Here is a 26,989-nt window from a genome sequence, read left to right on the forward strand (position 1 = left end):
TACTGTAACTCATGATGATGATGATGTTAGTCGTACAAAGTGGCCGAAAGATGAGAAATTATCTGCCGTAGATCTAAACCTTTTCGCACCATGTTTTTTTGGTTTCCAGACAGCTACGCGAAACAAGCTCGTCTCACAGAGAGCGATGACTGGTTGACCCAATAGGAGAAACGTTAAGCCCTGGTCGTACTTTCCATTGCCTTTTCCAAAGATACGGCGGCAATGACAGCATTGTACACCTTAACAATAGACAAGGGGATATACAAACATACACATAAACATGTCAATAGATAAGAAAAGAAAGAGGCATCATCAGGTCCGAGGTACCCTTACATTTACTTTATTTCCGATGACGGCGAAAGAAATGTCCTTGACCTACAAAAACACCATTGAGTTTGCGGCTAAGCAGCAGTGTCTTAGATGTAATTCAGTCGGTAGGAACATTCTCTGCGTGTTTAGGCGGTGGTGTCGGCGCCGAAGGTCTCGCTGAAGTGGTTGGAGACAGAGTCGATGATGGTGTTGGCGTCATCGATGTAGGGCTGGGTGACACCAGTCAGGGAGTCTGTGTTTTAAAAAGAGAGGGAAAAGAATGCATTAGCTTTATAATATCAGCTAAATAATGGATGAAATAGGCTAGTATTCTGTTAGCGTTGCCCACAACGTCAAAGGAGGCTAAGAGATACATGAGGGTAGACAAGTACTGCTGAAAGAAAATTGATGGCTGGTCTCAATTTGATAGAAAAAGACTAGAAAATCGCAGTCTGGTAACATATCTGTACAAGTAACACTTAAATGTACAGTAGTATAGGACAATCAAAATTACAAACTCAATAGAAATGATTATAATCCATAACCGTCATTAAACTGTAGGCAGCGGTACATAGATGTACATGGAGGTAAACTTACCGATAGTCTGGCTGACGGTGGTGCTGACGTTGTCGAGGAAAGCTGTGCCGTGGTCGATCACCTGGGCACCGACAGCGGTGGCGGCATCAACGAGCTACAAAGAAAACACATCGATGGTTACTGAAATGTTGATGAATATCTACTTCTTTGTATAGGTATGAATTAAATTCCTCGTTGTACATCAAACGCTTTACCCAAATCAAAACCATCATAAACTGAACTTCTTAAAACTACCGACATGTAGTTATTTACTAGATAGACACTAGACTGTCCAGCAACAAAAGACGTCTCGCGTTTACCTCCGTTAGCAAACAAATTACTAGTGTTGGTGCTCCTGCGAGTTTTACACATCATTTTTAAAACATGTACTTCGGGAATTGCGATCAACCGTCTGCAGGAATAAATTGTTCATAAGAGGTGGCATCTCTCTCCAGGGTGTTCTATTTTCGAGACAGAACTCTACTTTCGACACAGGACTCGCGGTTCAACATGGCACGTGGTTCCACAATGATAATTTTGGTCGTCTTTCAATTTTCCTGGCCGGAAAGACAACACCTTGTCAAGAAGCGTACGTAAAAACATTGCCGTGGAGAATAAAGAGGCAATTTTCGACACAGAACTCCACAATGATAATTTTTTTCGTCTTTCAATTTTCCTAGAAAGGTAAGAAAGACCACGTTAAGAAGCATTGCTGTAGATTGAAGAGGAGATCTATGTTCTGGCGACTGACCTGGTTGAAAGCCAGGGAAGCCTGGTCGATGACGGGCTGGAAGATGGTGGACACACCGGCAGCAAGGTCGTCGAAGAAGCCACGGGACTGAAAAGATGAATCAAAACATAAGATAAAGACCTGAAAGTCATTCTAGTTTTGTTAGACCTCTTTTTTACCGCTTGATGAAAGGTAGCAGATGCGTTATGGACCTCTGACCGTTCATTACACTTATCCAGATGCTTTCTGTATTTTGTAAAGATCTAATGCGAACTTTATGTGTATTTCTGTTCTAAAACGTCTAACTACACTGGAATATTGTATCATCTTGTGTGATTCTTGCTCCAGAAGTACGGTACGTCTCATGCAATCATTGGTCTGCCTATCCGTGGTGACACAAGCGCAGGGAACTCACCATCTTCTTGGCAACAACAGCCTTCATCTTCTGGCCGGTCATGGCGATCTTGCTCTTGGCCTTCAGGTTGTTCTTCTTCAGAAGACCTGAAAACAAAATTTCAAGAGCAGGCTACCGAAAGATGCTGGAACTATCAAGACAAACGCCGAATGTGACGTTAGATTCCGTACATATATGTATGCAAGAATTAGTAAAATGGAAATGATGAAGGGAAAGACGCATGAACATCAGATCAACTAGCTCGTAAAGATGATAAACTGTTTTCCGCAGGCTCTAACAAAAAGGAATTCTTACAGGTAAAACACTATTAGTTTAGACAGGTTGGTAGAGACAAGCACGATGTATGAATTTGACAAGTTTGACAGACACTCACGCTTAGTGGTGGTGATAGCCTGAGCCGGGTCGGTGGTGGTGGTCCCGAACAGGGAGTCGATAGTGCCGGTGAGAGCGTCCTGGACGTTCTGGATGGCCTGGGTGGTGTGCTCCAGAAGACCCTGGACGCCATCGTGGATGATCTGGCCGATCTCGGTCTGGAACTCCTGGCGCTTCCTCTTGCCGCTGACGAGACCGGTCAGAGAATCTCCCAGACTTTGAACCGCTTCTCCCACCAGCTGTTGGGCGGTCTGGCCGAGGACGGGCACGTAGGTGTCCAACAGTTCTGAAGAAAGACGCTAGGCGTAATTAGACGTTAGGCGTATTATCTGAAACGCTATTCTCTGCATTTTAAGGGCAAAATTTGCTGCACAAGTTTAATGGAATTTCTATTAAAATACACAATGCTTTCGGCGTAGGTCTTTGAGGGCGACTCTCCCCACATATTTTCATCATGTCCGACACCAGCGGTGCGAGGCGTCGCAATGGAGGTCTGGGGAAATTTTGACATCTAGATCCTCTGAAAAGCCATTTTCTTGCCAGACTAAGCTAAATTCAATGACAATTCTATTAGAGAAAAATACTTTTAAGGTCGACGGCCCCCCTCCCAACATATTTTCACTATTGCTAGCGCTGGAGGCGCCAGCCGTCGCAAGGGGGGTCTGGGAAATCTCAAATCTGGACCCTTTCAAGCGCAATTTCCTGCATTTTGAGGGGCAAATTTTGCTGTTAAATTAGCAAATCCAATTCAAAGAACCAGTGAAGTTTGCTTTGACCCTTGTCTGATGTTCTAATGATAAATAACCTGAACAAGTCACCTTGTGCGGCGGTTTGGGCGGTGGTGAGGATGCCGTCCAGGGCGGCAGTGGTGGCGGCGGCCAGATCGTCCAGGAGACCCGCCTGGGCACCTCCGAGGCACAGCAGAGCGATCACGATAAACGCCTTCATGATCTGAAAGGCAGAGGTGATGATATGTTAGACAGATGCTTTGTACAGTATTGGTGGCTTTGGTGTGGCGCAACTTGTAGAGCACTTGGCTCGGAATCAAAAGGTCCCGAGTTCGATACCCACCATGCCCTGACATTGTTCCCTTGGGAAAGACACTTTACACGACTTTCCCTGGCGGTGGAATGACGCCCACCAAGTCTCTTCGTCTTTGTGCCAAAAGCATATTACGGGTTTGGTGCCTCAATGTGCCAACATCTGCACATTGACATCAACCAAGAACCGTTATTTTTTTTTTCAAATTGTACGGGGGAAATTCCCATTGCTTTTTTTCGACGAAGTACGATGACCAATGACCAAGACTTTACGCCCTGTCTTTAAGTACTGAAACTTTGGTCCTGAGGCAGTGTCGCTAACCACATTAACGGCCTCATCACATTAACGGCCTCATCACATTAACCATATTGTTAATGTGATGAGGCCGGCGAATAGTGATAACTTTGAGTCAATGTCGTAAACGTTTGTTATACTCGCCAAGTGATTATACCCCCCACAAATTGAATGAATCCCAGGTTTAGATAGAAACACTCTATTAACTACAATCAACTTTCGCAAAAAAAGACTCAGTTTTACTACGTTTACTTATAAAAACAAAGGAAAGAATTCAAACGCTATACTTACTGTTTTACCAGGGTAGTTGAGCAAGAACACCAAGACAAGTAACTCTCACCGTTAGATGTACGAGTGGATGGGACGACGTAAAGCGTCTGGCGGTTATATAGAACTCCACGGACATGACGCAGCTGTGATATGGAGCGGATGTCACACGACCTTGGGCAAACTTTCCGTACCCACCCCTCCTATACGCGGCAGTCAAACCTCCCGTATCCGTAAAAAGGCGACGATTTCATAGATAGGGTGATTGCTTTGTCGTATCACCTGATATCCGTTGTAAGGTCTCGTTCGATATTTCAAATATGTGTTGTACGTTGCTATTTTTCAAAGCCTCTTACTATTACATGAAGTAACATGACATGCGCAACGATGTTCTAAGAAATTTTACTGAAAGGCAATCAACGAAAGTTTGAGATGAATAATTCCGGAAACACAAGTGCCTTCGTTTTTCTGAAATCGTCTTACCTGAACTTCACATGTGGCAAAGTAAATCGACGGAAGTCGGAGGAAAACTTTGTCTTTGGAATTAACCTGGTTTCTGTCCCAGCCATAAAGTCGCCTCTGGCAAATATTTCATAAAGTACTCCACGAGATGGTAGACTATTTATTGTATCTGTATATGTATCTATATAGCCGGTATAACAGCCATTCGGCGTAACACACCAGCTTCGCAGGCTCGCGGCGCGGCAGCAGCTGGTTATATTACACTGAACGACCAGTCACACCTAACTTTTGCACATCTACCTGCAAGCGTTCTTTAAAGCTATCCAGAGAAGGTGCCCCTACTGTATGTGCTTGGTGATAACAAATTCCACTCTACGATAGTTCTGGGAAAATACGAATTTTTAAACACATCAACCATAGGTTAGTAACTGATAACTGGTATTTGAAGTCATGGCTGTTTCTTGTTCTTTTTTGAGCTGGAAATTTTGTTAATGGATTTTTGTTATGGATATTTAATACTGGGCATAATGATTTGCCTTTAAGTTATTAATATTATTGATTTTTGTAGACTCAAAAGTTGGCATCCCATCCTGACCTACAAAATCTCCAGGGCCATTTTGAAACAACACAAGTCTCGTATGCTCTCGTGAGATTTCTACCGCATGATCACATGACCCGACCGAGTTTGTCGAGCTTTGTGCATGACCTCTGTCACGAGCAGGTCACAGTGTCGAGGAATGGCGGGAAACGGTGCCAATACAAATACACTGATACATTTAAACAGATACACATTACTAGACTTACTAAATTGCTAGGATGCTACAGCTTGCAGGACCGCAACGCAATTGCATTGAGCGATTACCATTTGATACTATCTTGATTGTTGGCCTTATGCTGGGGTCACATTTCCAACCCGGGGCCCGGCCGGGCTGTCACAAGTTTCAAAGCAATGTCAAAAGATGAAAAAAAGTTTGTCATCAGCACGTACAAGCTGTACTACATATCTCTAATGTTGTGTACATGTCCATAGACACTTGTGGGTTCGAATGACCGAGTAGCTTACTCCCCAAGCAGAGGTTGAAGGCCACGAATGCGCAGCGTAGCTGCGCGGGGGGAGAGCACGAGAGGGGGGTTTCCCCCCCTCTCTTTGGGGGGGTTTGGGGGGCCTCCCCCGAGAACTTTTTAAAATAAAGAGGCTCTCTGGTGCATTTTAGAGCCATTTCTGTGCAAAAATAACCAACAAATCAACACTGACTTTTAGGGCTGAACAAATATAATAAACGAAAGAACACTGATTTTTATAGCAATCTCACATTCAACAATCATATTTTTGGCATGGGGGAACGGCCATCGAAACATGTCTTGAGCCGGGGGGAGGGCCATTGAAAAAAAAATGCCTATTAAAACGGGGCCTTAAAAATACAAGCAAAATGTGCCCCTAAAACGCAGGAAATGAAGTTTCAGATGGTCAAGATTTCAATTTTTCTCTGGACGTGCCTGGCGACGGCTTGCGCCTCCGGCGCCCACGACGCTCTGGCGCTCGTCGCCATCAAAAATCTTTTCCCCTGACAGAAATGTCATTACATTTAGCATAGTCTACCAGCAAAGTTTATCCCTCAAAGTGCAGAAAATCCTGTTTCAGAGGGTTCAAATTTCAACATTTTTCTCCAGATCTACCTTGCGACGGCTCGTGCGCTCAAAGTTGTGAAAATACGTTGGGGGCGTCGTCGCCCTCAATAATATAAGCTAAAAACCCTACTAGAAAGGCTATTAAACTTAGCTTAGTCTGCCAGCAAATTTGTCCATCAAAAGTTAGGAAAGATCGTTTCAGATAGTCAAGATTTCAAAATTTTTCCGGGAGAGCATGCCACCGGACCCCCTAGGATTACGTCAATATAGTTCACCCTCCCCATAAGAAATTTGCTGCAGCCGCCTCTGTCGTGTAATTCCATGTTCGCACGAAGTTTACGAAGCCTAAAATTGGTATCAATATCAATCCTGTGTGCATCGGTTCTTTGTAAACGGAATGGTTCACGGACGGCAACGGGATGAAACATTATTTACGATGTTTACTTTCGTGACGGCGGGCTCTCTGCTGCGTGCATATATGACGCAATCATGCATATGATGGCGAGAAAATTTTTCGGCAAGTTTGTTGGTTGGCCGAAATAACTCCCGTTTTGGAATGATTACAGCAGTATTGCAGCGGTTTTCGTCACGATATCACTAAAATGTACCCAAGTCTCTTCCAAGTAGAACATTAATTTAGTTTCTTTTGTGTAAATATCGTACATGTGTAGTGGAAAAGATCGCCGTTTTTTTTTTTACCTGACCCATTTTGCATCAGCCCTCCCCCCGGTAAATATCGTCAAGTCCCTTAGCGGAGACATATCGTAAGTTTGACACATTTTTACTCCTGACATTTACCGTCACAGTATGAATGAATGAATGTTTAACATGTATTGTATCCTGCGTCGCTCAGTCCACATGGGCTAATAGGGCATCAAAATAGCAAATATAATAACAATATTAGAGTCAGATGGAACATAAGCGAGGTCCGAAGGAGGGCGGGAGTATTGCCAACGTCCTGGTTACGAAACATTCTGGCTATGCCCGCAAAGACCGACACAATGAGGAAGTAAAAGCGGGAGGAGTGCGCCTTGGTATTGTTGGTTAGCGGCTTGGTATTGTCGCCGCTTCGCTGAAACTTTCGCTGATTTTCTGGATTTATTTGTGGAATTTCTTTTTTTTTTGTGGTCCAGCCGAATTTTTTTTGGGGTCCAGCCAAAGGGGGGGCGCGCGCCGGGTGCGCCCCCCCTAAATCCGCGCATGGTTAGCTGACAGTAAAAGGCGGCATATAAAAAATGGCAAGATTTTCCCCCCATCAACCTCTGCATGCTTGAGGAGTTGAGCTCGAATATACGTAGTTAGGCTGGCGGACACAAGATTAAAGGCCTTTGATTCGATTCCTAACTCCACCCTGGTCTAAAATGTCTGACGTCAGTGTGTGTGTGTGTGTGTGTGTTGGGGGGGGGGGGCGGAAGATGCAGATCTCCGCCTTGTATTAATTCCCTAGGCACAGTGGATATTAATCAACTGATTCTACGGGCTCACATAGTCCATCATGTCCGAAGATGACTGTCAGAGTGTACTCAAAACGCTTAAGGGATTTTTCCTCATAAGACGTCCTTTCACATAAGTACAATATGACCTGGTCTAGTCCTCGGATAATCCTAAATCGGGACTATACAAACATACACAATGCCATAAACACGTCAGCCTAGCCCTCACTAGACATAGGTGATGTAGGAAAACAAAGAGGCATTATCAGATCCGAGTTACTTTATTTCGGATAACGGCGAAAGAAATGTCCTTGACCTACAAAAACACCATTGAGTTTGCGGCTAAGCAGTGTCTTAGATGTACTTCAGTCGGTAGGAACCTTCTCTACGAGCCCTCGTGTTTAGGCGGTGGTGTCGGCGCCGAAGGTCTCGCTGAAGTGGTTGGTGACGGAGTCGATGATGGTGTTGGCGTCATCGATGTAGGGCTGGGCAACACTAGTCAGGGAGTCTGTATTTTTATAAAAATGGGGAAAAGAATGACAATATGCGCTAAATGATCATTAAAATTAACTGACCATGGTGTTCTGCTCAGCGTTGTCCACAACGTCAAAGAAGACTAAGGGATAAGTGAGGCTTGACATTATCCATACAGGTACTGCTGAAAGAAAACTGACGATTGGTCTCAATTTGATACAATGAAGACAAGAAAATCGCAGAGTCTGGTAATATATCTGTACCAGTACAATTATGAATGTACGCTGATATAGGATAATCAAAATTACAAACTCAAAAGAGATGCTTACAATCCATAACCGTCAATACATGTAGCTAAACTTACTGATGGTGTCGTTGACGGTGGTGCTGAGGTTGTTGATGAGGGTTGTGCCATGTTCGACCACCTGGGAGCCCACAGCGGTGGCGGCATCAACGAGCTACAAAGAAAACACACCGATGGTTACTGAAATGTTGAGATAAGCTAGTATGTTAGGTTTTCAAAAATGGCAAAAATTCCCAAAATACACAATTATCAAGTGATGTACACCACATGTGTAAATAGAGCCCTGTGGCCACATACCGTACGCAACGTCATACCAAAGCAAATTTCAGATTGGCATAAGAGCCCAAACTAATTATTATGTCTAATCTGAAAATGGTAAAAATCCCAAAAATCAACAATTTAAGTAATCTGTGCCTAAAGAGAAAATGAAGTACTGTTGGCACATGTCCTAAACACCTTCATGCCAAATTTCACGTAATTTGGTTTTAATACAAGAGCATAGGAGCAAAAAATATACTTTTTTAGTTAAAAATGGCTAAAAATCTCCGAATAGCTAATTTTTAAAGTGATCGATGAAGAAAGTGGTGATATGTTCACCTGCTTATATGTCCAATGCACCTATGTTCCGAATTTCAGGTCATTAGGTTGTAATACAAGGGCATATGAGCCAAAAACATACATTTTTTGTCAAAGATGACCGAAAAAGAAGCATATTCGTCAAGTATCGCCCTGTAAATTGAAGAGCTAATGTCTATTGTCTGGCGGCTGACCTGGTTGAAAGCAAGGGCGGCCTGGTCGACGACGGGCTGGAAGATGGTGGACACACCGGCAGCAAGGTCATCGAAGAAGCCACGGGACTGAAAAGATTAATTAAAACATGAAATAAAGACATGAAAGCACATGCTACATAGATCTCTGACCGTTTGCAAAACTTACGGTTTTATCCAGTGGATTGGGTAACTTTTGTATTTTGTAAATATCTAATGCAAATTTTATGTGCATTTCTGTTCTAAAACATCTCACTACAAACTATACACTGAAAGATTGTATCATCTTGCGTGATTCTTGGTCCAGAAGTACGATACTTCTTGTGCAATCATTGGTCTGTCCATCCGTAGTGACACAAGCGTGGGGAACTCACCATCTTCTTGGCAGCAACAGCCTTCATCTTCTGGCCGGCCATGGCGATCTTGCTCTTGGCCTTCAGGTTGTTCTTCTTCAGAAGAACTGAAAACAAAATTTCAAGAGCAGGTTACCAAAATATACTAAAAGTATCAAGAAAAAACAGTCTAGCAAACGTGTTCAGAGATACATGTACACGAGACTAAGTAAAAGGTCGAAAATGTCATTCAAATGACATGGGGAAAGAGGTAAGAACATCCGAGCAACTAGACGAGAGACATCAGCAACGTCGCTGACATAAAAAGACATTCTTACAGGTTATAAAGTGCAAGTCTAGTTAGAATGGTGGAGAAAAGCACGAAGTTTGAAGAGTTTGACAGTAACATAAACCACTCACGCTTAGTGGTGGCGATAGCCTGAGCAGGGTCGACAGTGGAGGTCCCGAACAGGGAGTTGATGGTCCCGGTCAGAGCGGTCTGGACGTTGTTGATGGCGTTGGTAGCGTGCTCCAGAAGACCCTGGATGCCATTGTGAAGAATCTCTCCAATCTCGGTCTGGAACTCCTGGCGCTTCCTCTTACCGCTGACGAGACCGGTCAGAGAATCTCCCAGACTTTGAACCGCTTCTCCCACCAGCTGCTGGGCGGCCTGGCCGAGGACGGGGACGTAGGTGTCCACAAGTTCTGAAAATGTGCATTTTTAAAAGCAGGTAGATGTGGTCCCATAACCTTTTTGAAGCCCGAGGAGCAATGGATGGTGTTGAGGGAACACAATTGGAAGTTGGATCCTATCCATGTCCTTCCACAGCGTTTTACCTCCCAGGTAATTCATGTACCCATTATTTTTACTTAGAAGAGCTTTGATTGTCTAGTAAATTGTCTTGCCCATAGACAAATCAAAGCAGGGAACTATACCTTTGGCGCCCGCTAGGCCAATGTAGGCTAGGCAATCGGTCATTTGAAACTACGGCCCAAAATCTATTTCTAATTCAATGTCAAAGTATCTTACTTCATCGAAAATGATGTACAACATCCCTGAATTGTTCAGTTGCTATTTTCTTTTGCCATCATTACATTTACACTCTTAAAAAATGAGCTTCCACGCGTGTTTAGTATTTTTGACCACAACTAGATGCAAACTAACCAACTTGGTGGGGAAAATAGGACGTGTCATTTGATGACCACGTCTCATCCTACTACACAGGGACATCCAACGGCGAACCCGCCTGTCTGGATGTACCCTGCTTTCTCAATCGTCACTCTTTGTTCCTGTGGGCATGCCCCCCAAACCAGCTGTCAGCCAATCAGAGAATAGGCCTTTCAGTTTAAAAAAGGGGTCTCGTAAGGGTGAGCTCATCAATATTTATAAGAAGGGCGGTCATGAACTAAAGGTGACGGTTGAGAAAGCAGGGTACATCCAGACAGGCGGTTTCGCCGTTGGCTGTCCCTGCGTAGGATGATGGACCACGTATGTACAGCCTGGTAAACTACTGAAACAAAAAGTAGTCACCTTGTGCGGCGGTTTGGGCGGTGGAGAGGATGCCGTCCAGGGCGGCAGTGGTGGCGGCGGCCAGATCGTCCAGGAGACCCGCCTGGGCACCTCCGAGGCACAGCAGAGCGATCACGATAAACGCCTTCATGACTATAGAATAGTCTACAAAACAACAATGTGAACATCCGTAAATAACTTCATCAGGTTGGCAATGATTCAAATAGTAAGGTTCTTTTGGCACATACATGGGCTATAAGTAGCCGCAAGAAGTAATTTCCAGTCATTCTATCCTGATGATGGTGACTGATAGACATCCGTATCTGCATCTAAATTCGCAGGCACGCGGCGCGGCCGCAGTTAGTTATATTACACCGATGGACCCGTCACACCTAGCTTTTGCACATCTATCTGCAAGTGTTCTTTAAAACTACCCAGAGAAGATGCCCCTACTGTACTTGGTAAGAACAAATTCCACTCTACGATAGTACATCGAAACGTTGGAATTAAGTACTCATTGGTTGTGCCTAAAGAACTTTATTATATAGGATATGAACAATGTGAACATTTGTGTCATACAGAAAAGATTGAAATGAATTTGGAAACGGCAGCACTATTGGATAAACTTACTCAATGGATAAACTTAGTGATGACAATTACACGAAATATTTGAAAACAGTTAAGACTGAATGACAATACATTATGCAACGACGCAATGGTACGAGATAGGGGTGGGCACCGGTACAGAAAATTCAGGCACAGGTCCGGTTCAGGTCCAGAGGATAAGGTCCAGGTCCAGGTCCAGACCTGAACCTGATTCATTATGTGAATGAATGATACTCAAAGCAGTAGCCCATTTTGAGCGCTACAAAGAAATCTGTTTTGTGGTGTATTCGACTTCCACTAGCGTTTGAAATCCTACATGGCTTATTGCCTCTGTATGATTGACTTTAAAACTTGGTAGAAATGACTATAGACTCTACTTTACTTTGCTCTTGTTATTTTCCTCGATTGGTAAGCTTTAAAACGTGTAAATATCTGATCATATAATCTGTTCATTTTCCACCCATTTTTTTTCAGGTCCGGTTTTCTGGACCGGTCCAATTAGAAAAACTGGTACCAATCCCTTATACGAGTACTACAGAATTCTTCTTTTCTCTTGAATATTCAACGTAGTGTATACTTATAGATATGAGTCAGCGATATACATAGTCGAGGCATTAATTTGTGATGTTATCATATGTACATGTTTCTGTGAGTATAACTGTAACCCTTCAGACCTTGAATTACAAAATCAATTTACACTTGACGCAAAGATATGTTAAAAATAAACTTACGTGTTCACCAACTCGGTTGATCGGGATCAGGGTGTGTAACTTTCACCGTGTACAGTGGATGGGCCGACGCAGGTCGCGTTAAGGTTATATAGAGGTCCGCGAACAGCTGTGACCTTGCGCGGATGTCACACGACCTTCAGGACGGTGTACACTGCCGAGTATCCGTCCCGCTGATAGTGACACGCCGTATCCGATGTTTGCCGTATCACCGGTATCCGCTGCGAGGCTTATTCAACAATTTACTGCTGATGACATATTTTTACGTCCCTTTTTAAAAATTAGGCCGCAGCAAGTCTATGTTATGGATGCCATCCGCGCGCGTGTTGCTTTTCGTAGCCTTGAGTCGTGTTGTAGAAGTGACACGTCGTGTGTTGTAGTAGCTTGAGCGTTTACGTTGTTGTAGCGACACTTGTCTGTATTATAGTAAGCACTCTAGCGGCACGCTTTGCACTAGTTTGTTTGACGCTAGTTTGTTAGTTATACATATAGTGTCGCTTCCATTCTTGTAACCGCAAATATAGAAGAACTTCATTGCACGACAATTGTACAAATACGTTCTATCTTAAAAAAGAATCAGGTATCTAACTTTTTTGCACATTTTCAGGAAATCGCACTTAATTTCAACATTTTAATTCTACGGAGGATGCTATTTGTGAAATGAAAAGGTCATTCACGAAAAGGTCATTTGTGTGGCCCTTTAATTGGTATTTTTCTTCATTTGCACCCGGTCTGTCAGCATGTTCATAGTATTTGGATAGCGCCGGGTGTCATATCTTTACATCCGATTGGCTACCGGTACACCGCGCCCTTTGGTAAACCATTTACGCGTAAACTTATCGTACATTTTGCGGAGAGCATAAAATTATGCAAGAATGGGTTAAACCTGGTGAATAAAGTGCATTGCGCTTAAGACATCCAAAAGATATTGGTTAACAAAATTGTGTAGGGTTTGGACGAGTATTGCACTTCATGACATAGATTTTATGCAAATTCCTTATACATTTGCAAAACTAATGCATGGTGATGTTCCATTTCAACTAATCAATACATGTTATAAGTATAAAGTTTCCATCATTTATCATTATTATCATTGAGCTGTTTTGCCATTTTTCAATTAATTATGCAATTCAAATCTTCATTTGCATGTCTAGTATCTTTTTATGTTCAAAATGTCATGAATTATATGTGTTACTTTATTGAAGTCCAGCTATGGACGTTGAGTATTGATACTTTATAATAGAGGATGTTACCAGAAAAAGGAGCACGTGGACTTAATGCGCAAAGCATGTTATTCGTTAAGCTAGGGGCACAACCCGCCGTACGTGTTTTTTGTTCGTACGTTTTTTTGAGAGGTCATGTCCACCACGTTTTTCCAAAATCGTGGGGAAGGACTGACAAGAGCAGGGAAGGAGTACGTCTCAACGCATGTCTCTCGCACGGTTGCGCAAGCTAAGGTGTAAGTATGTGGTCTGCACGACACGCCTGGCCGTGAGCCGGTTGCGTGCATCGTTCGTTGTTCAAGTGGTAAGTGAGTTGTACGTGCTTACAACGTACAATCTCTGTGCGATTGCCAACGTTTTGGCACGTAGACACCACAAAGTTGTAAGTACGACGGGTTGTGCCCTTAGCTTTAATGAGAACACTACTGTCCGTACGGGCGTGCTGCTGCCAAATGTTGCTTTATTACTTAAAGCATGGCATCATCATGGCACACACCTCCTTCGGGCATTTGCTTCCAAACGGTATTTCCGTTTAAGTTGTTGATACCGCTTTCAACCAATCACGACGCAGATGCACATCCGGGCTAATAGAGCCTGGCCTTCCAACGGAAGACGCCTTGAGGCCCGAAGTTTAATGTTGACACTATAATGACAAAATTTGGAAAATATTTTTGGCTTGTTTTTGTGACCTATTACAATCCTACAAACAGGTATATCAAGACTATTTGGTTAACTCAGATGGTTGGCTTGTGTCCTTGAGAGAGCCAGGAGGTTAAAATAGGTTACTATTTGGTTAACACAGACGTCACCGGATATGACCCTTTGGGGGGGTCCTTCGGTAGATCAGGTGACCGGTACATTATGTTATCAAAAGTTTCACGGCGGACATGCTATTTTCCAAGGCGGGGGTTGAACATACGGGTTACGGAAATGGAGTTAAGTAAAGGAATCTAGAACAAATAAAGTATATCTCTTATGGTAGGATTTCGCTACGTTGGGCATTCAAGTCATTCTACGGCCTTGCATTCGTTAACTGTAATACAAGACTGTCGACTGGTGTATATGGTTGATTAGCTGCAATATGGTGGATGCTGCTTATATTCCACATTATTGAAGTACACGCTCAAGATTGCCCGTAAAAATGTATCATATATGCACCAGTGTCAGGCTGTTAACTAGTCATTATCTAGGCCACTGCGGGAAATGATATCATCTTGTAAACACCACGTGTACTGTACGTGTGTACTAACGGAAAGGCAGGTAGGGCGTGAAACTATACAAACATATCTTCAAACGTGCGAACGTTCGGTTGAACCTTTGTATAAACAGCTGTGGTGTGGTGCGGTGTGGTAAAACTTAAGCTAAGCCTCAACAGGCAAGCAAAAAATTATGCTTAACCTCAGAAAAATTTGTCTAAAAATGCCAACTTGTCATGAAAATGTTATTTTCAATAGTATACCAAAGCTACGATTTACTAACTTTTCTTGAATTTGCTTTATTGAATCGTAGCTTTTCGACTACTACTTCTGCTACTTAGGATTGAGCTAGTAGGATTGAGCACGTTTCCAGGATGTTGTCAAATCTTAGTAAGAGTATTGAAAGATCGGTCATGAATTATTTGATGGCATGCCGATTAATGGTTAATTGTTGCCCCAATGCGCTAATGTATTGCACGTACATGTATGCTTCACTGCACCACACCAACAAGTCAGGAGTAAGTTGTGGCCCTGCACCCCAACGGGTGGTCTATGGTGGAACATCCCGTATGCCCGCTATGACGTAATGTTAAACTGTGCACAAATATATAAACCTGCGGCCATTTTGGAGTATTTGCTAACTTGAATACTCCCTTATCATACATAAACGTGGCAGGTGCTTTAGTTAGATATCAACTGCCAAATTCGGTGGTCCTATTGAATATTTCATTCATGAAATAAGAATATGATATTCTCTTTGTGTTTTGTTGAATTTTTCAGATAAAAAATATTCTCTGATGCTTTATCTAGTCTACATCAGTATCGCAAAGGGTAAAGTTCAAGGTAGGTGGTCATGACGTCATGAATACTAGTGAAGCTCGGACAAATCAGCTGTTTCTTACGTTTTGTAGAAAATAAAAAAATACAACGGTCAAAATTCAGCGGATTGAACATATCAATCAAAATGGACTTGGAAACTTTGTTTAACTGTTCAAATAAAGTCTATTTTAAAGACATAGCAGAGGAGTTCGTGTTACAGTCGCTAGGAGTCGCTTTGCATCGACGAAACTTGGCCGTGTGTGTCTGTGTGTCTGTGTATGTGTGTGTCTGTGTGTGTGCGTGTGTGTCTGTGTATGTGTGTGTGTCTGTGTGTGTGCGTGTGTGTGCGTGTGTGTCTCTGTGCGTGTTTGTATGTGTGTGTGTGTGTATATATATATATTTGTGTGTGTCTGTATGTGTGCGTATGTGTGTGTGTGTCTGTGTCTGTGTGTGTATTGAGTGTGTGTGTACCTCTCTCTCTTTCTGTGCCTCTCTCTATCTCTCTCCCTTTCTCTCCCTTAGCGATTGTAGAAATCTATGAAGCAATCCAAACACTTCGCGGGACAACTTGGCACAGTGTCTGCTTAGATATATACCGTGGTATCTCAAAGTTCGTAAGTCTGCATCGGTAGGTAGGCATCATCCGTAAGTCTCGCAATCTCGAAGTCTCTACACATTCTACACAGTGCACGTATTGTTTTTTTCTACTGTTGTACCCTTGGGTCTGTCAGTACAACGACATTTTTACGACAGCCTACCGTGCCAAAATATCAAAGAGACCGCCAACATAGCCTAACAGCGACGGATGACATGATTCAGCGTCTGCCGGAGAAGTCTGTCATACTTATGTTGTCCAGACGTCCCCTCAGAGTCCCGCCCTGTCGGCTAACCTTTGCTCAGGATCGCCTCGTGTTGGGGCACGTTGTCATGGCGACGTCAAACACACGTCAAACACCAGACCAGGTGTGCGGGGTCACCGCCACAGACTCTGTAGCGATACAATAGACGGGATTCTTTTGTTTGTTATGTTTCTGGTGAAATAATCCCTTCTAGAAATTTTTGTCAAGGCTTACGATCAAAACAGACGCTTGTTGATATACTGTAAAATGCAAAATATTAGCAGTAGTATTCTGCTCGCGAACTTCACAGCGAACTTAAAGCCACTCCGTAGATTTTTTTCTGCCTTGTGCTTTTCTTCGACCTTATTTCAACCGCGAACTTAAGCCTCGCGAACACTCATTTTTTTCTCCTTAACGCGAAATTGAATTCTCGAAAGCGTTTCATATCCGCTTTTACAGTAACAGTAACAGTGACAGTGTACTGTATCACTGGCATCAGAGTGCTTTATGACATGTGACTGATACAATACATCTGATTCTAACGTTGTATATAAGCTAAACAATTGATTTACTTCAATACCTTCTCACATGCGAAATTATATAACTTTCTCATCTCAACGAACGAGGCATTTTCATCCCAGACAAACGAATCGATAGATAATCCCCTGTGGATTAGCGCAAAGGTTATGTGTCAGGTGGGCTTTAGAGGCATTAATCTTTATGATGCCTCACTGATTACAACGGGCGACGGAACTGTACAGCACCGACTACTCGGCTTCAAATGTTCTCGCTGAATACACTGGCCATTTATACACCCTTTTTACTAGGACGGCGCTTTTGCCGCGCTCTCTCTGCGACCTAAAATTTGACATATCGCTCAACGAATTCTATAGAAAAGAAACGGATCTTTTTACACTTTGCGCGTTTTGTTGCCTTCTCAGTCACACCTTAACTTGTTGTATGATATACCCAGTATGAAAGTGAAGGTTACACATATCCTATTAAGGTCGCAGTGAGAGCGCAACAAGATCATTGTCTGGTGGAAAGGGGGCCTTAGATCTACTCTCCAAACAGAGGTTAGGCTTCTGAGACATTAAGATTTCAGTACAAAATACAAAGCCCGATAAAAACATTAAGAAAAAGCCAGAGCCTAGCCTCTGTCTGTAAAGTAGTGACGATCCTGCTGTTAGTGTGTATACGCGTTACCATACGGGTATAGAATTACTACCGATTTATAGATAAATCCAATGTGTATAAAAGACAAGATAGTTTAACTCATATTTCTTTGACAATTATCGGTGATTACACATCTAACTACGTTCCGACACGCCTATGTTCAGACATCCCCATTTCGGGACACAGGGGTGTTCGAACATAGAACATAGAACGTTGAGGTGTCGGGACATAGCAGTGTGGAGACTAAGTACTAGTATATGACATGAGTCAGTCTTCTTGACAATGTGTTGGTACATAATTCTTCATCTATGTCATTTATCAAGAAACCTTCTATCCCATTAGGGCTAATCATCCAAGGTTCAAAGCAATCAACGTCAATATACTACATACATTTAAAAGATACAACAATCAACAATCAGAGTATTTACAATGGAGCACAGTGTCTCAAGGTCAAAGGTCTAGGTAACAATGTTTGAGATAGCTTGGTTAAAGCTGGACAGTTAACACAATGACTTGATGTCAGATGGCAATGATTTCCAGAGTATGATTCTTGTGTCTCTAACATAAGAATTACCTACAAACATTTGCTAGTTTTGCTATTCCCGCATGCTAACGCGTATATCAGTGTATTATGGGGGGAAATTTGAAGTGAAGTTAACAAAAACACACAGATAAAATGAAAGAAAGAATGATAAAAGTTTGTGTTATTCGGTGCTGCTTGACATTTGCGCATACATACACGAGGGAATACATGATTTGACCGTGAAATTGACAATATCATTCTTCTTCACTTAAGGTTTAAATAATGGATGAGAAGTTGGAGCGAAGAGAAGTTGAAGAGACAGTAAACTTCACTTAACGACGACTGCAACCATAATTCACATATGAAAGGAAAGGCATTATGGATAAGTACTTTCCCATTTCGTTTTGTAACTGCATTTCATACCTTAAGCCCATTCCGTGACTTGCATAATCAAATAAAAACGACATTTTTAATGTTTCTAAGCACGCAAACTTTGCACCACCCCCTTTTACCTTTTGGTTTCTTCCATATTCTTGTGACATCTGGTTGGCCGTCTGTCATACCTCACTTGAGGTTGTTCCATAATTAAAATGTGTGGCAGTCTCCACTCTTTCAGACACTCTATCATCGTGTCTTCATCGTCACTCCACAGTCTTGGGGGAGTTTTCTAAGGAATTATAGATCAAGATTTTCTTAGTGCCCTAAGATGTTCTGTGGTCGCTTGGCTGAAGTCCAGTCATCTTAAACTTGGCAAAGGTGAGTTTTCTGCGTCTCAGAGTCATTAATTTTCAAGGTGTAAAGTAACATTAATGTATGTCATGTTGAATAATGTCATATGTATATATAAAATGCCCATGTAATATCAAGCTCACCTACATGCACTTCTGTGCCATATACCACATGTTAACCATCTTCAGATTAAGAATACTACTAATTCTTGAGGACGTTCAAACCTCCCTGTCACATTTGTCATACGAACTACGGTCGTACTATGTTGATGCCGTGCAATTATAAAGTAGCCCAGGCTTTGTGAGAATTTGCAGTTAAACATGGACTCACGCCGTTCCAATTAGGGATACGCCCAATGTTGTAGTGACCTAAGGCAACTGTCGCTATGTACAATGTTATTTTTACCTCCTAGTTGAATATACAGTAGCAATTATCGTCAAAACCATAAGCGCACAATTGATCCAAACCTCCACCAATAAAGACGAAACGGAAATCATATTCATATTGGTGTTTAACGGGGGCTTTGTCACGACTTTTGAACCATTAAATTCTCCATTCTTGTTACTTTTTTTTTACAAAGATGAAGTCGAGAAAACAATCCCTAAATTAGACCTGATCTTACGTTTCCATCCTACTGGTCAGTTAATCATGTGTAAGGACCGCGAACACGGCATAATTCCCCAACACAGCTGGTCGTATTATATTTGTAGACACGCGACATTACGACAGAGCAAAGAAGTTGGATTTGCAATGTGACACGTACCGTTAATTCGGTGTTAAATCGACCGAAACGAATTCTTAAATACATACGTTGTGCACATGATAATTTTGATGTTTCCTTTGTGTGCATTCGGGTTTGAAACGGATCTCATACTTTTGTTGATTTGATCAAGCTATCGCGAAAGAAATAACAGTTATTTTATTCTTTTGACAAAGATTTAAACAACATACACACAACTGAAGTTATTTTATTCCTTGTCGACAATACAACCAGGTCAGACACTGGAAACTACGTCTTCTAATAATCTGCTACCATTGTGGCGTCTCCTTTCCACAAGTGGTCTGCAATCCCCCCTTTTGTCGTGAGCAGATTAGGGCCTAAATCCAGGCCAAGCCGCAGCACTTTTTTCAGCCAGCTGTTCGCACTGTTTATAATAGAAAGTGACTACATTCCATAGGACCATCCACCGGGACAACCGTTAGTAAAACTTCTACAAGAGGCTGCAACAGCAGCGCGATCCAGATTTAGCTTAAAGAGATCGCTCAACGAATTCCGTACAGTTTTTTCTACTTTTTGTGTGACATGTTATCTTTTAAATCATGCTTTTATATATAGTATCGTACACCCAAATATGGGGGTCACGCGAATTCAAAGTCAAAAGTTACATCTCTGGCTAATACGGCAAACATTTGTGACTTTGTCCTGTGATTCTCTCATAAATGAGACGATCCTGTCTGGTGTCATGCTGTCTTTTTTCTTATATATCAAAACATCTGGAAAATCTGTATTATCACTGGGATTTTTTGATCTTCCCACATTTTGCAAATCTGGGATTAAAGACAGACACTAAGGTGTGCTTTGAAGTGACAATGTTCTGGATCGTGGTCTCAGGAGCCTGTTTCAAAGTAGAGTCCACTTAAATACAGATCCTTGACATGAAAGATAAACAGACAAAAAGACAAATCGGAAGAGTGGCCAAAAATCGATCAAAGCGCATGCGCGTCTGACAAGGGTGCCATTCGCCCCCATGAGGTAATGTTGGTATTCAGCGAGCCGGTGGTTTAACTCACCTGGGGGTTAGCCTCTAAATACCGATGAATAAATTATGACAACAGAACACGCGGCGCTTTCATTTGTTATGGAAAGCCTTAGGCATGTCAAAACATGTTTATTTTATGGGGCAATAAAACCAAAAGAATTGCTTTCATAATCCTTTGGACTTCGGGTTGATCATGATATTTTTTTTTATGTTGATGAATGTGAAGCTATCGGTCTGCAATCGAATGGTGCAAAACTTTCTTTGATTCTGTAAGATAGAACCTCCTTGGTTGAGTCGAAGGTACTTAGTGATTATCATTATCATTTCAATTCTTTGTCCTGCCTAGAAGAATATACAAATTGGGCACCTGGCATATACCCTGAGAAATATCTAAAATTTCAAAACTTAAGATAAAATATTAAGAAAAGTTAGCAGACATTATTTCAGCCTTACTAGCAACTATCAACATAAGACTATTTGTCTATCTTAACAGTTCACGTAATTAAACGAGCTTTTCTACCTTTCTTTTACTATGTTCAATGCTATTGTATGTCGATGAAGACCTTGACTTCGGAAGAGTGACCAAACACTTGTAATATAACATTTTATTCGCCTCATGTTTGGAATCATTTATACAATTTCTGTCCTTCTACGTCCAGAATGTGAGATTTTTCAACTTTGAAAACATCTCGTCGTCATCATGAGGTCAACGACCTCAGCATCACTTGTCCTAATATGGGGAGCCACCATGTTGGTTTTGTCACAGGCTCTTCCAAACGCCACTACCGGTAAGTACACTGTTGGAGACTACCCTCTGTATTGTTACTCCGCATTGGTAATGATGCCTCTGGTCTGTAGTAAGCCGTTTGTCACGCAATCCCTCTTATCAGATCCCACGGCATTTGCGTTCAAAGCCATGACCCATAAAGCATTTTCCATGGGATTATACACAAGTAATCCGGAAAGGATGCTGGGGGTTGGGGGATTGGCAGGTGAACCTGCACAATGTTTACGCTAAGTTGTGTAAACCAAGTTTTTGAACAGGACACACCCAAGTCACATGCGTCAGTGCACGGCAAATAGGGCCCAATGTTAAGTCTGCACCTCGCGTAATCTGCAAATGCAAACGAAAAAATGATGACTTTGAATACTAAAATGACTAAAAAGTGTAAGAAAGGCAGTAGTTAGAGGGACAGGAACGCTAAATTCAAGCAGGTACAGGTCAGTTCTAATAATCGGACAGCAGAATCTATGGGAAGGACTATTCTAATTGTGGTCTTAGTAATAGAAATTTAATTGCAACTTGGCAAAATTTCATTGCAATTGGCAATTCGCAAAGATTTGTCTCAAAAGACAATAGAAACTTAAGTCCAATATTCTGATACGGTATTGCGATATGTAACAAAAAGCGTGTTTTGTCTTTTTAAACCCACTAAACTTCCATCCTGAAATTAACTGGAAAACATACAAAATCTATCACTGTTTGAACCATTTCTATAACACAACGGGACAATATAACCCTCACATCTTTTCCACCTAACAGTATTGACAACGGACTCACCAAGTACGGCCGGCAATACCTCTATTGTTGGGGGAACATCTTTAACAAGTGCCGGGACCACCGACTCTGTGGCTGTCACCACCCCGGGAACAACGCTGACATCATCCACAGAAAATACAACTTCTGTAACATCCCCATCTCCTACCACAGTGTCATTTTCAACAGATATATCTACAGCTTTTGCCACAGCACCACAATCTACAAGCATACCAACATCTGGTGAGACTACAAAGGGGACAACGGAGTCACTTACTACAGAGCAACCCACAGAACTATTGTCCACCGTTGAGACAACGCCGCTCACCAAAGGTATGTCTACAGAATCACCAACGACATATTTTACTACAGAACCGCAATCTACTATCATAACATTTCGAGCGACTACGAAGGAGTCACTAACAACAATGTCATTGTCTACTAAAGAGACAATGCCCCCTGCAACTACAGATACGTCACTAACAACAGACTTTACTACAACACCTAAGTCTACCGTCATAACATCATCTATTGCGACTACAAAAGGGACAACAGAGTCACTAACAACGACATCTCAAACACCATTTACAGTCTCAGCTATCTCTACAGCTTTTAGTACAGAACTACAATCTACTATGAGAACAACATCTGGTGAGACTACCAAGGGAACAACGGACTCACCAACTACAGAGCAACCCACAGAACTTTTGTCCACCGTCAAAACAACGCCACCTGCAACTACAGATACATTAACAGAATCACTGACAAGAGACTTTACTACAGCACCAATGTCTACCGTCATGACATCATCTAGTGCGACAACGAAAGGGACAACAGAGTCACTAACAACAACATCTCAAACACCATTTACAGCCACAGATATCTCTACAGCTTTTAGTACAGAACTACAATCTACTATGATAACAACATCTGGTGAGACTACCAAGGGAACAACGGACTCACCAACTACAGAGCAACCCACGTCCACCGTCAAAACAACATCACCTGCAACTACCGATACGTCAACAGAATCACGAACAACCGACTTTACTACAACATTAACAGCAGAGTCTACCGTCATGATATCATCTAGTGCGACAACCAAGGGGAAAACAACGGCTGAAACACCCCTTACGACTACAGATATCTCTACAGCTTTTACTACAGGACTACAATCTACCATTGTAGCTTCAACTAGTGAGACTACGAAGGAGACTACCGAGCAATCCACCATTAAAACAACACCTCCTCCAACTACCGATAAGTCTACAGAATCACCAACAGCAGCTTTTACAACGGAACCGAAATCTACTATCATAACATCTATTGCAACTACACCTCCTTCAACTACCGATATATCCACAGAATCGCCAACCGCTGGCTCTACTACTGAAGCACTCTCTACCTTCAAAACAACAACTAGTGTAACCACAAAGGAGGCATCAGAGCCACTAACAACAGAACGAAGCACTGCGCTGTTGTCCACCATCGAGACAACAACCCCTATATCTACAGATATCACTACAGCTTTTACCACAGAACCACCATCTACTGTCATAACAACTAGTGGGACAGCAAATGGGACAACAGAGACACTTAGAACAGAGCAAACAACAGAACAATTGTCCACCATTGCGACGACGCCTCCAACAACTCCGGAAATGTCTACAGAGACAACATCTACAGAATTGACTACAAAACCTAAATCTACAATAGCAACAATCTCCAGTGCGACCACGATGGAGACAACAGAACCGCTCACATCCGCACAAACCACAGAAATATTGTCCACTGTTGACACATCTACAGCAACAATAAATATGTCAACAGAACTACCATCCACAGCTTTTACTACAGAACCACAATCTACTATCATAACAACATCCAGTACGAGTACGACTGCGAAGGAGACAACTGAGCCACCAACAACTTTCACTACAGTACCTCACTCAACCGTTACTACGAAAGGGACAACACAACAATCCACAGAACTATTGTCAACCATTGAGACAACGCCTCCGACAACTTCAGATATCTCTACAGAATCCCCTTCTACAGGTTTTACAACAAACCCGAAGTCGACTATCATAACAACGTCTGGTGTAACTACAAAGCCAGTTACTACAGAGAAAACCACAATGCCACTGTCTTCTGTAGATACAACGCCTCCGACAACTTCAGATTTGTCTACAGATTCAATGTCTACAGGTTTTACAACGGTCTTGCCGTCTACAACGTCTGATGGAACTACAAGAGGGACAACGGAGTCCCTTACTACAGAGCAAACCACAATTCTATTGTCTTCTGTAGGAACTACGCCTCCTGCAACTTCAGATATGTCTACAGAATCACCGACCACAGGCGTTAAAACAGAACAACAATCTACTATCATAACATCCGGTGCTTCTACAACGGGGACAACAGAGTCTCTAACATCAGACAAAACCACAGGGCTTTTGTCCACCGTAAAAACTACGCTTACTGCAACTACAGTTTTTTCTACAAAATCACCAACCACAGAGACCACAACAACAGAACAAAGCACAATGAAATTGTCCACTCTAGAAACGACTCAAGTGGCTACTCATATCTCTACAGAACCATCAACAACAGATTTTACGACAGAATCTACCATTCTATCATCATCAAGTGAGACTTCGACGGGAACAACAGAGTCACTGCTATCAACAGCTTTAACTAGAGAACCACATTCTACCATCGTAACAACATCTGGCGGGACAACCAAGGCAACAACAGAGTCACTGACAACGGCACAAACCACAGGACTAATCGAGACAACGCCTCCACCAATTACGGTTATATCTACAGAATTTCCAACTACAGATTTGACAACAGAACCGCAATCTACCGATATAACAACACATCATACGACAGAGTCGCTAACAACAACACAAAACGCGCCACCCCATCGTCAACTCAAAGAGACAACGCCTCCGGCATCTACGGACGTATCTACAGAAACGGCATCTACAGGCTTCACAACAGATGCACAGTCTACCGTTATAACAACATCTAGTGCGACTACTGAGCAAACTACACAACTATTGTCCACTATCGAGACAACACCTCCCCAAACTACTATAATAGCAACATCTAGTGAGACAACTACATATACATCTACGGAATCACCTACTACAGCTTTCACTACAGAACCAATATCTACACTCAAAACATTTAGTGCGACCACGAAGGGGACAACGGAGTTACCACCAACAACAGCACAAACCACGATTTTGTCATCTACTGTTGAAACAATGCCTCCTCCAACTACAGGTATGTCTACGGAATTGCTAACAACACCTTTTACTACAAAACCACCGTCTACGATTATCACAACATCTGTCGTGACTACTCAGGGAACGACAGAGTCACTGACAACGTCACAAACCACAGACATAATTTCCACAGTCGCTACAACGCCTCCACCAACTACGGTTATATCTACAGAATCGCCAACTACAGATTTTACAACAAAACCTCAGTCTACCGACATAACGACGACAACGCGGACAACAACAATACAAACCACCACTCCATCGTCTACTCAAGAAACAACGCCTCCTGCAACTACGGATTTATTTACAGAATTACCAACCACAGGTTTTACTTCAGCACCACAATCTACCGTTATAACAACATCTAGTGCGACTACTGAGCAAACTACACAACTATTGTCCACTGTAGAGACAACACATCCACAAACTACGGTTATATCTACAGAATCATCATCTACAGGTTTCACTACAGAACCACAGTCTACCATTATAGCAACATCAAGTGCGACTACTGAGCAAACCACAGATCTATTGTCCACCATGGAGACAACACCTTCTCCAACTACACCTATATCTACAGAATCTCCGTCTACAGGATCCACTACAGAACCACAGTCTACCATTATAGCAACATCAAGTGAGACAACCACATACACATCAACGGAATCACCTACTACAGCTTTTACTACAAAACCAGGATCTACGATCAAAACATCTGGTGCGACGACGGAGTTACAACCATCGACCGTACAAACCACAATCTTGCCATCTACCGTAGAAACAACGCCTCCTTCTACTACAGCTATGTCTACAGAATTATCATCCACTGCAATTACTACAGAACCACAGTCCACTATCATAACATCTGGTGCAACTACGGAGGGAACAACACGGTCACTGACAACAATAGCACAAACCACTGTTCCGTTGTCCACTGTGGAAACAACGCCTCCCGCTACCACAGATATGTCTACAGAGTCACCAACCACGGGCCTAACTACAGAACCACAGAGTACCAAAATAAACACATCTCGTGCGACTACTAAGGGAACAACGGAGTCGCTATCCACACAGCAAACCACGGAAGTATTGTCCACACCTCCTACAACTACAGTAATATCTACAGAATCATCATCTACACGCTCCAGTACAGGACCACAATCTACCATTATAGCAACATCAAGTGCGACTACTAAACAAACTACAGAACTATTGTCCACTGTTGAGACAACCACAGATATATCTACGCAATCACCTACAACAGCTTTTAGCACAGAACCACAGTCTACTATCATAACATCTGATGCGACTACGAAGGGGACAACAGAGTCGCTAACCACGCAGCAAACCACGGAAGCAGTCTCCACCACCGAGACAGCGTCCCTTGCAACAACAGAATCACCAACCTCCGGATTTTCTACAGAAGCACAATCAACTGTCATAACAACAACTAGTGCGACTACAAAGGGGACAACAGAAATGTCGACCGCGGTAACAACGCCTCCTGCAACTACATTTCTGTCAACAGAGTCGCCAACTACAGAACCACTATCAACAGAGCAAACCACAGAACTACTTTCCTCTTTAAGAACAACGCCTGCAGCAACTACAGATACCACTACAAAATCACCGACCACTGGCT

At 42.5% G+C, this 26,989-nt stretch overlaps 3 protein-coding genes across 3 annotated transcripts in view; 1 reads left to right on the top strand and 2 right to left on the bottom strand.

Annotated features, from left to right (window-relative positions):
• Positions 1–317: 317 nt before the first annotated feature.
• On the bottom strand, positions 318–4,160 carry LOC118424266. Its single transcript, XM_035832808.1, has 7 exons — positions 4,029–4,160; positions 3,221–3,353; positions 2,404–2,688; positions 2,031–2,116; positions 1,637–1,723; positions 907–1,000; positions 318–562 (listed from the first exon to the last, which is right to left on the bottom strand). The coding sequence occupies exons 2-7, from the start codon at positions 3,348–3,350 to the stop codon at positions 456–458; spliced, it is 789 nt and encodes a 262-aa protein (XP_035688701.1). The 5' UTR covers positions 3,351–3,353; positions 4,029–4,160; the 3' UTR covers positions 318–455.
• Positions 4,161–7,793: 3,633 nt separating this feature from the next.
• LOC118424267 lies at positions 7,794–12,355 on the bottom strand. The gene is made up of 7 exons (XM_035832809.1): positions 12,253–12,355; positions 10,937–11,080; positions 9,826–10,110; positions 9,448–9,533; positions 9,077–9,163; positions 8,367–8,460; positions 7,794–8,036 (listed from the first exon to the last, which is right to left on the bottom strand). Exons 2-7 carry the CDS (start codon positions 11,064–11,066, stop codon positions 7,930–7,932), a joined length of 789 nt encoding a protein of 262 aa, XP_035688702.1. The 5' UTR covers positions 11,067–11,080; positions 12,253–12,355; the 3' UTR covers positions 7,794–7,929.
• A 10,772-nt stretch (positions 12,356–23,127) lies between these two features.
• Positions 23,128–26,989, top strand: part of LOC118425014 (mucin-3A-like) — an 8,527-nt gene continuing 4,665 nt past the window's right edge. Inside the window, exons 1-4 of the mRNA XM_035833828.1 lie at positions 23,128–24,332; positions 25,346–25,672; positions 26,027–26,359; positions 26,496–26,906. Of these exons, the coding sequence (XP_035689721.1) occupies positions 23,131–24,332; positions 25,346–25,672; positions 26,027–26,359; positions 26,496–26,906 (2,273 nt within the window). The 5' untranslated portion in view covers positions 23,128–23,130. The remainder of the gene's footprint in view (positions 24,333–25,345; positions 25,673–26,026; positions 26,360–26,495; positions 26,907–26,989) is intronic.

This window comes from Branchiostoma floridae, chromosome 10, assembly GCF_000003815.2.
Source record: "Branchiostoma floridae strain S238N-H82 chromosome 10, Bfl_VNyyK, whole genome shotgun sequence".
Taxonomy (NCBI): Eukaryota; Metazoa; Chordata; class Leptocardii; order Amphioxiformes; family Branchiostomatidae; genus Branchiostoma; species Branchiostoma floridae.